Source organism: Danio rerio, chromosome 8, assembly GCF_052040795.2.
Source record: "Danio rerio strain M-AB ecotype USA chromosome 8, GRCz13ab, whole genome shotgun sequence".
NCBI lineage: Eukaryota > Metazoa > Chordata > Actinopteri > Cypriniformes > Danionidae > Danio > Danio rerio.
Window position 1 is genome coordinate 62,100,001 of NC_141028.1, and position 17,615 is coordinate 62,117,615.

The window sequence follows — 17,615 nt, forward strand, 5'->3', positions numbered from 1 at the left end:
TTATGAATCATTCTTACTGTTGAGTGAACGCAAACTGCCCTAGTTTATTAAAGATGCAAACCCCTCACTGCACAACAGCTGCACCTTCAGCACACATCTCCTAAATCCGGCAGCGCGAGGGCTTTATGAAGTGGCGGATCTGTTTGGCGAAATTATATCTGACTGTGTGTCACCGCATCCCTAAGGACTAAAGCGATATAACTACTGAAATCTCCACTGTGCTGAGCGAGAGCGCTTACTGAACACCCGTTCTATCCCTACTCCACTTCCCTTTTCCTAGATAGGGCTGCACGGTGGCCCAGTGGATAGCAAGAATGTCTCACAGCAAGAATGTCACTGGTTTAAACCTTTACTGGCCAGTCGATGATTTTGTGCAGAGTTTATATGTTCTCTCGGTGCTCGGTGGGTTTTCCCCAGGCTTCCTGGTTTCCTCCCACCGTCCAAAAACATGCACAATAGGTGAATTGACTAAACCAAATTGGCACCACAGAGGAGCCCTCAGTCAGCAGTATATCTCTCATAGCAATTCCTAACTTGTCAATAGCTATACAGCAGGGGAGTTCTCGAGATCTACCTGAGCTCAAACTCCCCTCTCACCCTGCTAAGGGGAGGGAGCCTCTGGCTTGAGGATCTTATAAGCTCAGGGCTCTCTCCCGGACAGCATGATGAACACGGTTTATAATCAATCATCAGCTGAGGGTCAACTCTTGAAATTACACCAGTATAAAAATCTGGCCACATCCGTTCATCTGGCCAAAGGAGAACTGACCCGACTGAACCCGGCCTCACTCACAGATGTTTTCATGACTTTGTTGGCATCCCATTCTCACGGGCTGAACGAAATGAGTCTTTCAGTAATATTATTGATTTTACTGCACTGTGAGATGAGAGCAAAAGTTAAGCTGCATGATGAAAGTGTTGTCTTCTGTAGAGCTGCTGTTATCACCAAATTAATTAATCTCTGGATTTGGCTTTGTCAATGCTGTTATTTTCCATCTTATTGCTGTGAAGGTGCTTTGAACAAATTCTGTTTTTGTATGAATCCCTACGCAAATAAACGCGACATTTACAGATGACATCTCGAGCGTGGTGGTGTGTTTGCTGCAGATGTTCAGCTTGATGTCCAGATGTGCACAGATGTGGATGTGTTGAGCTGGACAGAACAGCAGAGTCACACCTGTGGACAATCAGGCTAATAAACATCAACAGTAAAAAAGCAACAGAATGACACAAACTAGAAGTCCACACTCGACCCAGAGAAGGCTTGAGCTCAGCACTGAGACCAGGTTTATGCTTTCAGCTTCTATTGATTAATAAAAATTCAATAATCATGATTATCAGTGTAAGCATTACTGAGCAGTGGGGCTTGGCAGTATCAGAAAGTGTGTATTTTTTGCCAGAGGACACGAAAGAGAACACCTGCTTCAATGTCATTCAAGCTGGACGATGGTTTCAGACCAGCACTGCGGGCAACAGGACTGGCAGATCATTCGATATCACTGCTAGCATGAAGACACTGCTATTAAACCAATTGATGGATTGTGGTGTAGGTTGCTTTAATGGTTATGGGGGATTTGCCATAACACCCAGTTATTGCACTCTGCCGTATATTGCCGTATACTGACAGTCACAGTGCCTGTGTTGACCCCGGTCCACCAGTGAGGGATTGTCTTCCCTTAAACTTTCTTTGGAATATTATCTAAAGGTGAAATGACCTGTTCATCCACAAAATCTGATCCCACATCATGATGCCATCTGTTTTCCACACTATTTCTTTTTGAATTTGCCATCATCTCTGGCTGTTGCTCGTTACCGGCCCCTTTGATTGTCATGTCTGCATGTCATAGAAACGGCAGATCCATCTCCATCCTGACTGGTTCCCAATCACCCAACAGCTGATCACTAGCGCCGGTCACCTCCTCATTATTGCCGCTGTTCCCATCAAGGTAGTTAGAGCACAGCTCTAGAGGACAGCCATAGCTACATGAGCCCAGGAGAACTTAGAAACTCACCGTCACTGAAAACAGTCAGCTGCTGCATCAAGAAATGCCCCGCGACTCTTTGTTCCACATAGTGAAAGCTGAACTTCAGTTCTGTGCAGTGAAGACACTCATTTCCTTTGAGACCAAAAAATCATCTCACGTTGTCAAAAGGGCAGTGGACATGTGTGTCGGGGTGTGATGGATCCACATTTCAGCTGGTTTCTGCAAAGTACAGACACTAAGTTCTGAGCCTCAAAGACCAACGCAAACATCTGTCATAGTTGGGGAAGAGCAGTGACTGGCAGCTGTGTGCCACTGACTGAAGCAGAGATTGCTGGAGTACAGAAACCTTTACGGTCATCAAGATGACATCGTTCATAGAAAGAGGTTGTTCATGACACGACGGTGCAGAACTGTTATTCTCATGTCTGGCATCTTTAATCTGGAACAGCCTTCCATGCACATTTCAGGACATATCAGATATCTATAATCAGGGCAAACAGAGCTGGGGACATTTACCAAAAACACACTGTGAGTAGAATAGCATCTGTGTTCATGTCAGTCTGCATGTCTCTTTATCCTGTAGTTCACATAGTCCTGGATCCGACCTGTATCCAGAGCAGAAGGTTGAGTTAAACTGAACTGAACCAGTTTTAATCTAGACGGAACTACACCAGCATTATAGCACTTTGGGGATTTTATCATTCTCCCTTCCACATAATCTACATTGTGTAAAGCGCTATAGAATCAGAGAGCATTAGTCTCGGCTCAACACACTGCAACAGCAGACAGAGCACAGGTGAAGTGTGACGGTGTAAGGGCTGTGCATGTGTTCACACTCGCTCACTGCTAAACCTGTTGTTGTATATGCTTTCATGCTCTTGGATGTGCACAGGGTTTCCACGGAGACCTGTCACTGCAGAGAAGCTCCATGGCGACCAGAGCACGAGCACGGCTCACTGAAAGAGACAAAGCCAGAATCCTGCTGTTAGTTTGAATGATTAATGCGCTCACGGTCAGAGAGAGCAGAGCAACTGAAAATCCACCACACGCTTCCAGTGATGCCAAAGTCACATTCTCTGCTAAACAGTGCTCGTTTGCAAGGTAAGGTCACTGGAGTCTCTTCTTAATGATTCGTCTGTTGTTGGCCATATGCGAATCTTCAGCCTAGAGAGTGCGCAGCAAGCAGGAGATAGTGTGCTTTGTGGGGACGTACCTGCCACATGTCTATTTCATTCCTGTGCAGTTCCCTGTTTGGGGTGTTTGGTGTTATGGTAGACAGACATTCCTACAGCCGTGAAGCGCCATATTCCCCAGATGAACTTCTTTACCGGCGCGTTCAGCTCCACTCTCAGATTCTCCATGTCTGTGTAGTTTCAGCTTAATGTGAACTGAGCTCTTCAGAAACTGGAGCCTTGAGGAACAGATAAAGTGAGCCCAGCGCGTATCATTTTGTCATTAATACACGGTGACGTGTCTCCATCGCTGAGGCTTAATTATCAACTCAAACGCAGCGGCAGTAATTACAGCTGTATTATGAAGCGCTGTCATGTGTCGAGAGCCCACTCACCGCCGCTGACTGACGCCAAGTGTGTGGGTTTGAATTATTTTCTCATCTTCATCATCGTCACGGACAGCCTATAAACAGTTTCTTGCTCAGGTCAGGAGCGACTGAGATCAGCAGGAGACGTGATTAACTCTCGCTATTCACTGGAAGTCAGTTTGTTTTAAAAATGGACGTATTGACAAAACCGCGAGGTTTACTGGTTTTCTTATCGTCTTAAGCTGTAAAACCCTGGCCAGAAACAGCCCAAACTGGATTTGCAGTGTGAGTCTGTTCAGTGTTCCTGACTCTCCAGCAGAAGCAGAGGATCAGCGATGGCGTTTGTTTTGCAGAGGTGTTTTACTCTCCGCTCTCTGCCTTTCATCATGATGTAATGTTGGGCTGTATTTACTTATAAATGATTGTTTATCAGAGCTGTGCGAGTCGCTCGGTGTGCCGCCATGTTCGTTAGACAACACACACGCAGACACGCATACATTCACATCGTTGGTTTGTGTGGGTAAAATAAGCAGAAAACACAAATGTAGATGAACTGTACGGCTGCCGTTTGGTCATGAGTCTTAAGAAACTTGAAGGTCAGCATCAGTCCTTCAGCTGAGAGATTTTTCTCATGTTGCGTTTTACACAAATAAGAAATTCTCTTTTGCCATCTCTCCCTCTCTCTTCCTCCCTCCCTCCCTCCCTCCGTTCCTTTCTTTCTTTCTCACACACACCCACACAGAAACAGTCAAATGCACAGGCAGAGCGAGAGCGAAGGATGAGGCATGACACATAAAAGAGAAGAGCGTTTATTTTTCGCTTTGCTTTAGCGCTGCGCCTTTCTTGCTTTCTCCTGTTTTTCTCAGAGCTCGGCTTTTTTTTCCAGTGCTGGTATGAAGATGCAGGTCTGTATATCTTATCTTTACACTGATAGCATAGACATGCGTATAAAATCATCTATTTAAACAGAGTTTTGAAGCGTAGTTAATGAAGAAGTGTGTTCTTTCCCTGGACCTGGTCTAGCAGAAGCTGTTGCGTCCCCGTGGTTGTCTTCTCTGTGGTCGTTGTGTTTTCTTTCTCTCCCTGTTGGCTGTAGAGACCAAAGAAGGTTCTTGTGTGTTTGAGACGTCATGATGGTGTCTGACTAGATTATTTATGTGTGATGTGAGATTCACAAATCAAACTCTGATTACCAGCACAGAAACTGACGGTGATGTTCGTAACCCCGTCTGTGCTGACGGGATGTGATGCTCGAGGAAAGGTTGAAAATGTTTAAGTGTTTGAAACCTCTCAGCGCAGTTCATCAACATTCGCATGACTTCTGCAGCTCCAGAAATCTCATACTGTATGTTGGTATTATGTGAAACAGAAAATAATGTTCTCTATATGTGTCATTTGACAATAGAGCAGATAAAGCCATATACAGCTGATATTGCTTTTAAAATGCTGTCCAAATAAAAGGTTTCTTAAATTCTTGAATTCCCTCTGCGTTTCCCTTAAATGTAGTTGAAGTAAGGTCACTAAAGTCTTCACATGCATTATACTGGTCTGACAGCACTAAATACTCCAGCATTTTTGGACTGTGCGCAGTGTGAGGTGTGTTTGTGTTTGCAAAATGAGAATGAAATGTGTGCAGGCGTCTGTGATTTCCACACTTCAGTGTTCTCAGTCGGTCTGTCTGTCTGTGTTGTCCACAGGCGTAAGGACATGAAGTGCTGATATGGCTCTGGATATGGAGAGGACGGTGTCTAAAATCATGTTTGACTTCCAGAGGAACTCGACCTCTGATGACGACTCCGGCTGCGCGCTGGAAGAATACGCCTGGGTGCCGCCCGGCCTCAAACCTGAACAGGTAACACACACTGCTAAACCTGCCACAACATCTGGGGCCTGTTTCAGAAAGGAGGTTAACTGAAAACTCAGAGTATTTTAACCCTGAAATGCGAGAAACTCTGGTTTTTCCGTTTCAAAATGGCAGGTTTGTTAAACTGGAGAAAGCAGGGTAAGTCAAGCCTGTTTCTGAAAGAGAGGTAACTTTAACTCAGAGTCAGTTACTGTGGTAACTTACTCTGTGAATCTAACCTGGTCAGAAGCAGGTTTTATTCTCTAAACTCAGAGTTTCTGTCGGTCTCCTCCCCTTTTTTAAAGATGAAGCGGTATTTCTCGCCTTAGCCTTACGTTTCCACCCACGTATTTTTATGCTTATTTTGGATACGTGCATAAAAACGATTGATAGAAACGTCATGATGCACATAACTTTTTAAAATATGCATAAAAAACGCGCATAAATGAGTAGGTTAACTTTTATTCGATAGAAAATGTGCGCATAAACTACGATGGAAACACTTTTACTGAACAAATTACAGTATGTACATTAAAAAAAGATCATGATCATATGATAATGAAAATGTGTGTAAATGGACAAACCAGCAGGCTGAGCACACTGTAACATGTCTTAAATGTTGTTTTAGTCATTCTAAAATGCCTTAACTGTTTCAGTATTAGTGTATATTATTAATTACCTCCGAACGTCTGGAGCGTGTCAAGAGTCTCTGCGTCTCATGGCTTTAGACGCCCCCACGTGTTCATTGTGTTTCAGCATTGTCTTCTGACATCGAGGCGCAAGTACATTAATTAGGCTAAATAAAGAATTAATTGACGCAGCTTCTTCTACCACAGTAAATTCTGTTTTTACTGTTGATATTTGGTGCCAGTTTAATCAGGAAGTGACGATTTTTTTCTCTTTGAGTCGTTGGATGGAATTTTTTAGCACTGTAACTAGATTAATGGGATTATTATTCTTTCTAAAAATTATTTTTAGTACTGCTTACCTTCTAAATGTTATATTAACCTCTATCACTTGATCAATAAAAAGGCAGACACACAAGTGCACTGTTAAATCATTTAAAACTAATAAATGTATAAAAGAAAAGTTTAGAAAAAAATATATAAACGTCACAAATTACATTACTTATTTTATTATACTTAAATATTTAAATACTTAAAAAGTGAAATTAGGCATTAACTTGAGCAGCTGTTTTCCCACGCTAACTGTCTCTTCTTCACTGATGGTTGCTTCTTTTCAAATATATACGCTCATATTTGCTTTAACTTTGCATGAGAACATCAAGTTCAGCTGGAGAAAGAAATGCTGATCTCTTTTATAAGATATTGCCATAGTCACTCGTAATGTCTGCGCTCCATTGATAATGCCTTTTTATAGTCACGGTGTGCGCGCTTAACTCTGAGTTGGTCTACTTGAAGTTGATTGACCCAACTCAGATCAGCTGTTCTGAAACCGAAAACTCAGAGTTTTTAATCTCTCGCTAAATCAACTCAGAGTTCAAGTTTAAACTCCGAGTTGTTTGAACCTCCTTACTGAAACAGGCCCCTGGTCACATACACAAAATCAACTTACACTCTGAGCAAACACGGTAAATCCCCATCTCTACTGTAACTTTAGCTTAAAATAAATGTCAAAATATCAGTTTATTTTTTATCTATCCTCATTCATGACTTTGTCCAAATAAAACACTAGACCATGAGCTGTATTTATTCAAATATATCAGAGAATAAAGTGACCAAACCCTAAATTCTTGAATCAATGAATCTAAATGAACATATTTTTTCCAAACAGCTGTTCAGGCCATCAGGTGAAATTATATTCATGTCACAGCATATATTTGATCCAAAAGAGCAAAAAAAAAAAAAAAAAAAGATCCAAATGCAAATGTCTGTGGTGGTTTTGGGAACAGCAGAGCAGATGTGTGCCACTGACGATCCGCGTTCATATCAGTGACCTACATTTGAGTGAAGTGATTGTTTATAAACTAATGTCGAGAGGACAGTGGGTTGCACTGTCACCTCGCAGCAAGAACGTCACTGCTTCTAGTCCTTACCAAGACATTTCTGTGTGGAGTTTACACGTTCTCCCTATGCTCACGTAGGTTTCCCCCGGGTTCCCCGGTTTCCTCCCATAGTCCAAAAACATGCAGCTTAAGTTAATGGACTAATCCACATCAGCACATAGACCTGCTCCAGGTCCGTTATCTCTTAATCACTGTCTGTTCATGAGTGACTACAGCAGGGGAGTTCTCCACATCTACCACAGCTCAAACTCCCCTCTCACCCTGCTAACGGGAGGGAGCATGATGAACACGCTCTATAATCACTCATCAGCTGAGGGCGAACTCTTGAAATACGGTATTCAATGAGAAAAAATCCAGATAGCAAAAATGTCGGGAGATCATTGATTGTGCTGTAAGAAAACATTTAACATTTAACTTCCATGGTTGTGTAGTTTAAAAAAAAACAAAAACAAAAAACAAAAAAAACATAGACGATCTCTGAGCATGTCTGATTTACTGCTGAACATTTCATGGTTGAACAGATGGAAAGGAAATGGCTCATGTCACAGAGTGAACCTGTAAGTCTCTCTCTCTCTCTCACACACACACACACACACACACACACACACACACACACACACACACACACACACACACACACACACACACACCCACACACACACACACCCACACACACACACACACACTTTAATAAATGTAAATGATGGCATCAGTCCCTACAGAGTAAATGTTTGAGTTTTAATGTAATAAAACACACTTGCACTTTTGTCAGCAACAGAAGCATCAGCGGCCTCTGCTCACTGCTCACATGTCTCCAGGAACACATTCTGCCCTTTAAAATAGTGAGCGAGAGGAGTCCATCCACACCTGGAGCCGGTGGTCTGACCGGGTAAAGGATCCAGCAACAACATTCATTCTAGCAGGAGTGCTGGTGGAGCTCTGTCCTCTCCCCCCAGGAGGAGGTGGATGTGGGGACTGTAAATCCCTGAGAGAGGGACTGTGTTCTATCCGTTTCGTCACTTTACACTGAGCCTGTTCTGTCACCCAGTTACAAACTGCTGAAGTCCTCCCACTCCACCTCCTCCACCTCCTCCAGCTCCTCCACCTCCTCCACTGTGTGAGTCAGCCCAGAAACACCCTATAATGTCAGTCTGATCCAATCAGTGCAGAGGGCTGTTCCTGAGCGCTCTGCTTAACTTCTATTGGCCAGGAAGGCAAAATGTTGAACTACATTGATCTACATTGGCCAGATCTTCAGCCCCATCACTGCTGGACACACTCAGTGCTTCAGTTCTGCTGCAGCCGATCCTCCGAGTGAAGAGTGACCATCCTCAGGCTAAATCCTGATCTCCTTTCTTATCTGTTGCTCTTCCTCTCTCCTCTTGCTCCTCCTCCTCTGTTACTCCTCCTCTCCTGTTGCTCCTCTTGTCTGTTTTAAATGTCATGCTAATGCTCCTTCTCTAGAACTAAATCAGTGATAGAAAGTGTGTAGTTTGTAGTTGTGTTTGTTATTGATGTCATGTGTCTGTGTGTGTCTGTGTGAATGCAGGTTCATCAGTACTACAGGTTTTTCCCAGAGGATAAAGTTCCTTATGTGAACAGCATCGGGGAAAAGCATCGGATCAAGCAACTCCTTCAACAGCTGCCGCCGCATGACAACGAGGTCTGTTAGTCCATCAGAACTCATCTTTACCTGCTTTACTCATTTGACAAAACACTGAGCGGGTGTGTGTGGAGGGGGGGGGCAGTAACTGTATTTCTAAACCAGATGACCTAAAATATTCGGCTCCTTCCCGGAATAAGAAAACTGATGGGATTTGATAGTTGCCATGTCAACACTAAAGAAAAAAATGGTCAAAATGAAAAAGAAATTCAGCAGATTTTCTCGAGGCTTCTCTGACTAGCAGAACACACTAAACGTTGGAGCTTTGCATTACAGTGAGTCAAATGTGTATTATTAGAGCGATGATGTTCTGTGATAGCAGTATTGATTAATGTGCTATTGTTATCTGTTTGTCATTTCTTACTGTACTGTCCTTTTGCAATCAGGGCGCTTTTATTGTGTTTAATAATTGTATTCGATTGTATTGAACATTAGAGTTCCATTATTTTGGAGGTAAGTTGCCGTGCCGAATACGGTACAGTGATAAGCTGAGGAAAATATAGCCTTGATGCATTTCTTGAACCAGAAGCAGCGAGAGCAGTGGATTATCCAACAGAAATATAACAGGAGATCAGTCTGTCATCATGACACAGCCAGTGTAGACCGGATGCCAGATTAGAGTGGGTTTCGTTCTCTTCAGATGCTTAAACAGCTTGTGTCTAGTGTGAACATGTTACATTTAGATGCAGTTCCTGAGGTCTAGATCGGGTCTATCACCAACACTTGAGGAGTGCTTTAATATTGAATGTGCAGGCACAGGAGTGTGTTTATCATGAGCTTATAACACCACTGAATGAGTGTCCATTGGGGAATAAATGTTCCTCGTTGAAGCTTTACTTACCGGCGATTCTTTACCGATGTCAGGTTCGGTACTGTACCTCTCTGGATGAAGAAGAGAAGCGTGAATTAAAGATCTTCAGCAACCAAAGGAAGAGAGATAACCTAGGCAGAGGCACCGTCCGACCTTTGCCCCTCACCATAACTGGAGCCATCTGTCAACAGGTACATGACCCATCCTAACCCGAATAGTTCAACTCCATCTTTATTTCTATAATACTTTTACAATGTCAAAGCTAACCCCCCCCCACAGCACCTGCACCCATGCCTAGGCCCAGACCGGCACACAGTATCCGTCAATGTTCTGTAAAACTGCATTAATGTGTCAGAGGAAGCCTTGGCTTCTCATCACTGAGGTCAATGTAATGTTTATATGACCCGTCAGATGTGTGTCTGGACTGGAGATGGTCTTGTAAACCGTAGCTGTGCTATAAAAGTTGTAGACTACATGTGATGTCCCTCTCCCACAGTGTGGGGAGCAGATTAAGGGTGGCGATATCGCAGTGTTTGCGTCACGGGTGGCTCACGGCCTGTGTTGGCATCCTCACTGCTTCGTGTGCGGCGTCTGCTCAGAGCTCCTGGTGGATCTGATCTACTTCCAGCTGGAGGGCAAGATCTACTGCGGCCGGCACCATGCTGAGCGCCTGAAGCCCCGCTGCTCCGCCTGTGACGAGGTAAAACAACACCCCTCCTCACCTCTAGGTGTGCTGTGAAAGCCAGAAGGCCTGTAGTAGAACCTGAAGTGTAAAGCTGTGATCTGCAAAGCTCTTTCTGTTGTAGATCATCTTTGCGGACGAGTGCACCGAGGCGGAGGGCCAACACTGGCACATGAAGCACTTCTGCTGCTACGAGTGCGAGGCTCCACTCGGCGGCCAGCGCTACATCATGCGTGAGGGTCACCCGCACTGCTGCAACTGCTTCGAGAACCTGTACGCCGAGTACTGCGACTCTTGCGGAGAGCACATCGGTGAGGAAAGACCTTCAGCATTTACCCTATTTAGAAAATCCCATCAGCTTCTCTCTATTAAATTTGCATGTGATATCTTTTTCTCATGGATCATGTGAACAAACAGAACAGGTTTGGAAACGGGATTGCATGGGCTTCACGTGAAACCAGGTTTTACTCTCGATTTTACTGCATGATGCCTTCAGAAAAACAACACGAGCATCTTTATGTTTAACGCCTCAGATTTACTGCTAAACCAAAATAAAAGGCCAAGTGCAAGTGTGTTTCTTCTCTAACAATAATTTCAATGGGGAGATTTAACAGGTAAACTAGTCAGAATCTAGGCGTCTCCATTTATATTTCATATTTTAATAAGGGACGCATGCTATTATTCAGTCATTCATTCATTTTGTTTTTGGGTTAGTTCCTTTATTAATCAGGGGTCGCCACAGTGGAATGGACCAGCAACTTATCCAGCATATGTTTTTACACAGCGGATGCCCTTCTAGCTGCCACCCATTACTGGGAAATACCCATACACACTCATTCTCACACACACACACACACACACACACACACACACACACACACACACACACACACACACACACACACACACACACACTCATACACTATGGCCATTGTAGTTGATCAGTTCTCATATAGTGCATGTGTTTGGACTGTGGGGGAAACCGGAGCACCCGGAGGAAACCCACACCAACACGGGGAGAACATGCAAACTCCACACAGAAACACCAACTGACCCAGCCGAGACTCGAACCAGCGACCTTTCTGCTGTGATGCGATCATGCTACCCACTGCTCCACCGTGACTCCTACATCTTATTAGGGTTTTAAGTTTTTAAAGTGCTAGCACTAAAATTAAAATTAATAAAATATATATATAAATTATATTTTAGAAACGGGTACAGTTGCCACTAGAATTTTCTTTAAATGATTTGAATGAATTTTATTCAGGACATTTTAAACCGTAATCAACTGACTGGCATAAATGATCAACACTAATATCTCCCAGTGTTAGGTTCTGATGGTTTGATGAGTTCTTTTTAAATGTCTGAGTAAAAAACAACAGTTTCAGTCTGATGTAAAATACTCCACTGTGCTGTTCAGCTCTACAGCATGCGCGGATGTTGGTGCATCAGTGATTTGATTCTCAGGTTTGCTGAGATGTGGGCTGGCCAGTAGCTTCTGATGTGGATGGTCTTTGTCTTCAACAGCACATAAAAACACACCTCAGGAACAGCAGACCAGAAAATGTAAAAACTGTGACTTTGCACACCGCAGTAAACCTTGAAACAATTTATCATCCCATGTCTAGTGTGTTTTGAAGGCTGCACTTTTTGCCGATGTGCTCGCAGTTGAAAAAAGTGAACAGCGCAAAAAGCGCCTCAGCATGTCAGTCGCGTCTGTCTTATTCTCCAATCAAATGAAAGCAGAGGCGGGGTTTCCATCTAAGGTGCCTGCAGTGTTTGTGTTGTCAAGACAACTACGGAGACTTTTGAAGATGGACTTGTGGTTTCTGTTTTGAGTTATCCGGTGCTGTTTGACTCGCATATCTTGAATATCACAATATTATTAACTATTAAAATTCTATTGATATCAACAGGAACACACATTACGCAGCTGATTCAGTCATTGCCTTGTAACATAAAAAGTGCACCACTCTACTTTTTTCTTGTCAACAATAAACGCAGTGTCGTGCGCCTCGCGTTCTTAGACTGGAAAAGCACGTTCAGTGTGATCGGCCCCTCAGGCTGCTACAGGCCTTTTCAGATAGGACCTGAAGTCACTGCTAGACACAAGTAGACCTGTGGTTTTTAAGTCTGACTGAAAGAAACCATGTTTGAGTTGAACATTTTTACAGTGCTTCTCAGCCTAAATTGAAAAGCCTAAATTAGATTGTCTTCTTCATTAACATATTTATATATGATTGCTTTTGATGGCTGAAATGGTGGCAGTCGTGGTACATTAAATGCATCTGCAGCAAAAGTGAGGATTGTGGAGGTCATGTTTGCTCTGTGCAGCCTCATCTTGCTGATGTTCAGGAAACACAGCAGGCTGTAAGTTTGTTTAATTCCACTTTTCACTGTAATCTTTCTGTCATTGTTTAGAATTGATGATACTCTTGACCCTTCTGTGTAGATACAAAATAATTTTGACCAGTTATGGGATTTTATCACAGTATAAAATGTTCTTATGCCTCTGTAGATGGAAAACTCACTTTATTATTATTATAGTTATAATATGCACAATCACTCTTTTTTACGTTTAATATTTTGTGCTGAACTAAAAGTGCAGGAACTCAAAGGTTTGAAGCAGCATTGAATAGATTTTTATGACTTTCTAAAATTTCTGTCACCACAAAACAAGCCAGAATAAACAGCTGAACAATGTATTTTTAGTACTTTATATTTTTGTAGTCCAACAGACACTGAACAATACACATTACTGCTCTGTCCAAGAATAAAGATGAGTGTACCCCAATAGCAAGATCTATACTATACATTTAATTTATCAAGATTTATTTCTGACATACAGTGCAGAAAAAAAACCCCCAAATATCTTTGTTGAACTTTATATGATGTCTGCCATGTGTTTCAGGTATAGACCAAGGTCAGATGACATATGAGGGTCAACACTGGCATGCCACTGAAGATTGCTTCAGCTGTGCCCGCTGCAGTCAGTCTTTACTGGGTCGTCCCTTCTTGCCGAAACAAGGATTGATCTACTGTTCACGTCTCTGCAGCCAAGGGGATGAGGCCGAGCTGTCAGACTCCTCAGACTCTGCTTTCCAGAGTGCCCGCTCCCGACAGTCGCACCACAGTGCCTCAGTTGGCAAGGACGGGTCAAAAGGAAAGGGTGAAACTGTACGACAGACCTCCTCTGGCCCTACAACACTGTCTGGTGATGCAGAGCCTCTGGCAGTACAGATGGACTTGCTGAGCGTGGCCAGCCCAGCGCCCAGCCGCACACCCCACCGCACGCCAACCCGAACCCCCAGCAGGACCTCTAGTCGGTCTCCAAGCCTGAACCGCGAGCAGACAGTTTGGGTAAACAGGGACGAACCTTACTCCTATGAGTCTCAAAGAGATTCTTCTACATCACCAAATCCCCATCAGCTACGAAGCCAATGTAGCATCCGTACCGCATACCCTCCTTCTCCCAATCAGCCCCCGAAGATAGTGAGCAGTCAGGAAGCGTGGTCCAAAGAGCCGCCTGGAGGAAACTCCAAGAAGCCTCCAGTCATGGCCGCACTGAGGGGACACTCTTTCAATGAGAACTGGATGCATCATGGCCAGGAACCAGAGTTTCACCCTCCAAAGCTCAAAACACAAATGAGCTTCAATGAGGTTTCGAGCCGTAATTCTGGATTTTTGGACAAGCGCAGTATCAGTGTGCAGGGTTTCCCTCGAGAGATGCGTCCTCCATTGCTACGAAGCAGGCACCAATTTAGGCCGAACTTTGGAGAACTTACGCCACTCGAACAAACACCACGAGGTTCTGCTGACTCCCTGGCCCTTTCCTACACTACAGGTGAGCACACATTCAGCTAGATTCAGGCTTTAACACATGACAGCTGTGTTCATACTGTCATACATGTTATATTGTGTAACAACTACTGATCTCTGCTCATTGTTTGTCTTAAGCAGGAAACTCTTTAGATGGGACCAGCAGGCGTCAGGAGCACTTCTCTCGATTTTCTATGCCTGACCTGAGTAAAGACTCTGGAGTAAATGTTTCTGAAAAAGGCACCGTGGGCACTTTAAACTCCTCAGTGCAGTTCCGCAGTACTGAATCTCTGAGCTCTGTCCCCAGACCCCTCGCTGATATTGGCATGCCCGTTCGACTAAGGTACCCTCCTCCTCTATACTGGGATTCGCCCCGAGGTCTGAGTTTCGAGGACCCAGTCAAAGGTCGCATTGGTCTCGCAGGAAGCATGTCTTGTATGCAGGATGGGAATGCCCAAGCAATGACACCACGGCCAAGACGTGCTCAAGCACAGAACTCCCCCCGACAGCAGCGGCAGCGGCAACGGCATCACCGCAAAAACCACAAAAGTCAGAAATATCAGTACCGCTCCCGCCGCTCTCGCTCAGATAATGCCCTGCATTTAGCTACTGAAGATCAGAGTTTTCCTGGAGACCCCATTCATAGATTTCACAATGACTTCGAGCGACCGTCCTCATCAAGACTCTCGCACAACCTCTTTGGAGCTAATTATGGCTATCGGCAGCAGTTCTTCAGGCCATGCCCTCGAACCACCTCTGACCTCACTTTGCAGGATCCCGGAGGTCCACAGATTGGACAGTACATGGGTAGGTATGGAGAAGCTGTTGAAGATGAAGATCAGTTCTGCTCCACCTGTTCCTCCTCTTCAGAGGCATCAGATGATGACGCTTATCTCCCGGGCGAAGGCATTCCCCGGCCAGTGCAGCTGCGATACTTCGACAACGAGGAGTTGCGACATCGTTATAGTCCTACGCTAGTGGGAGGTCACACACAGCTACATACTCGCAAACGGCGGAAGAGCAAGAACTGCATTATATCATAAGCGGAGGGTAATGTGAGCATCTGAGTGTGTGCAGGAGAGATCGGCAGGAGTGAGTACATTCATGTACCTTATCATTCGGTGTAACATCATAAAAGATTCAGCTTGCTGTAATTACGTTATCTCTTAATATGAGCAAAAATAGATTTGCTCTTGTGTTAAATTAAAAGTAAATACCTTAAAGTTACTATAATAAATGTCCAGACTCAAGAGTAGGAACTCAGTGTGAGTACACGTTCATTTCTAAGGTTCATATTCTCCATATGTTGATGGACACCTTCATTTTTGATGGCAAACACAGATAAAAGTGCTTTGCTGAATGAAGGATACGAGTCTTACTGTACATATGTCTTGCCATTTTTCTTTTTTCGTGTTGCTGTGTCTTTCCCTTTTATAAAGGCCCAAAGGATACTAATTATATTTATTATATTTCGCATTGCCAGCATAATTTAGCTTCATTTATAATTATATACAAATTTAGTATTTTTTAATGATGATTTGATGGTGTGCTCTGGATCTTTCTCATGTCTTTATGTCTCATGTTTTCCAAGCATCTGAGATTCGGAATCAACATGTCTGCCAGTATTTTGGTACATCCACAGGCACTCATCTGTAATTGTCAAATCCCCAACCTTTTATACTCTCATGCAGTCCAATATTATTACACTTCCAGTGTCCCATTCACACCATCCACAGGTTCTCACGCTGGACTCTGAACTAAATTAATTTGATCTCAAATGATCATAGATTATAGCCGTGCTCCCAGTGATCTTTAGCTAAATTTAATCTCTCAGCTTTTGTTCCAAAGAGGTCTGTGGACACCGTTAATAGAAGTTGGTTTGAACAATGCCTTTCCCACTGTCTGAACCTCAGAGAAACTCTGATTTCCATTCCTATTCTGTTCCACCTCTGCAGCGTGTGCCTTTCTGCTTTTCAGAACTGGTAATGGTGGCGCAGGACTGTGCTGTACTCATGCCTTGATCATGGGCCTCATGTTTGTTTGATGGGGTCAGGAGTGGCAGTATTGCAGATGTTTTATGGCCTGTATTCGGCTTATTAAAAGGATTGAAAGGGAAAATACTGTACATATCAACTTAGGAGAAATACTATTATCAAAAAGGTGAAGAAACCTTTATTCGCTCAACAGGGAAGAGATATTGGGCAGGGATGTACTCACTTCTGTTTTCTGCTGTTTGTATGTTTCTCAATTATCCAACTCTTGTTGACATCCTACTCGGGCATGTTTCAGTCATTACTTACGTTATAGATCACGTGTTCTGACCTGAAATCATGATTACTGTGACTGAACATTGCACAACGATCAAAGGTATTAGCTTATATTTATTTTAAAAGTATACTAAATCTTCTCTATTGCTCAGAATATAACTTCTGTTTTGTAGAAACTTGTGCAATAACAATCGCGATACAGCTTCATTTCTGGACTATAGGTAAGAAGTGAAGACTTAGTGTGCACTTAACTTTCAGAATTAAGATATGGATTTGACCATACTCTGAAATATCTTAAAACCATTGAGTTCTTCTGTGTTGCTTTTGAAAAGAATTTTGGATTATTGTTCTGCATAAACCCTAACAGTGTATCAAAACTCTATTTGCAACCATCGTCATACCCGTTTATACATTTTAATTAACTCATTTATTTATTTATTTTGGTTTTGTATACTTCTAGTCAAGGCTTCAATCCCACTTTCCCCCTTACTTTTTGGAATATTTTTGTGGCAATACGGTTTACTATAATCCCCATGCTGCTTACTGTTGGTTGTTCTGAATAGTTTCCTAATATGTGCTCTTCATAGTTTCAACTTGTCATTTTAAAATTAAACTTCTTAAAATGTTTATCATTTTGCTGGGCAATGTTGGTTTAAATGCAATATTCTGTCTTTTCCAAAGTCATTCAAATACCATTTACAAATAATCTCTAGAAATAAATGTTTTCCTAATGTCAAAAAATGAGATATAAAAATGATGTAGTATTGTAAAAGTTCTGTAAATATTGTCTTAAATATTTCTATATTTTGTATCTCCAGATGCATTATTTGTATCATATTGTAGAGTGTAGAAACCTGCGGTGACTGCATGTGTATCAGCCATTCATGTCTTGTATCTGAATTAAATTACTATTTGAACAAAGAAACAAAGCTTTTCAGTTTCGGATTAATACATGAACAAGTATGTCATGTTCTGGAAA

At 43.0% G+C, this 17,615-nt stretch overlaps 1 protein-coding gene across 6 annotated transcripts in view; it reads left to right on the forward strand.

The window, feature by feature from the left end:
* The window catches only part of prickle2a (prickle homolog 2a), a 24,020-nt gene extending 6,455 nt beyond the window's left edge, over positions 1-17,565 (forward strand). The window contains exons 1-8 of one of the 6 annotated variants that reach the window (XM_087263902.1): positions 2,980-3,086; positions 5,223-5,377; positions 8,944-9,057; positions 9,922-10,059; positions 10,365-10,568; positions 10,675-10,861; positions 13,462-14,394; positions 14,508-17,565. In XM_087263902.1, the coding sequence (XP_087120028.1) occupies positions 5,246-5,377; positions 8,944-9,057; positions 9,922-10,059; positions 10,365-10,568; positions 10,675-10,861; positions 13,462-14,394; positions 14,508-15,412 (2,613 nt within the window). In that variant the 5' untranslated portion in view covers positions 2,980-3,086; positions 5,223-5,245 and the 3' untranslated portion in view covers positions 15,413-17,565. Of the gene's footprint in view, positions 1-2,979; positions 3,087-3,628; positions 4,431-5,222; positions 5,378-8,943; positions 9,058-9,921; positions 10,060-10,364; positions 10,569-10,674; positions 10,862-13,461; positions 14,395-14,507 lie in introns of those variants that run through there. The other 5 variants (XM_087263904.1, XM_087263903.1, XM_087263901.1 and 2 more) reach the window with 5 other exon arrangements.
* Positions 17,566-17,615: the final 50 nt, after the last annotated feature.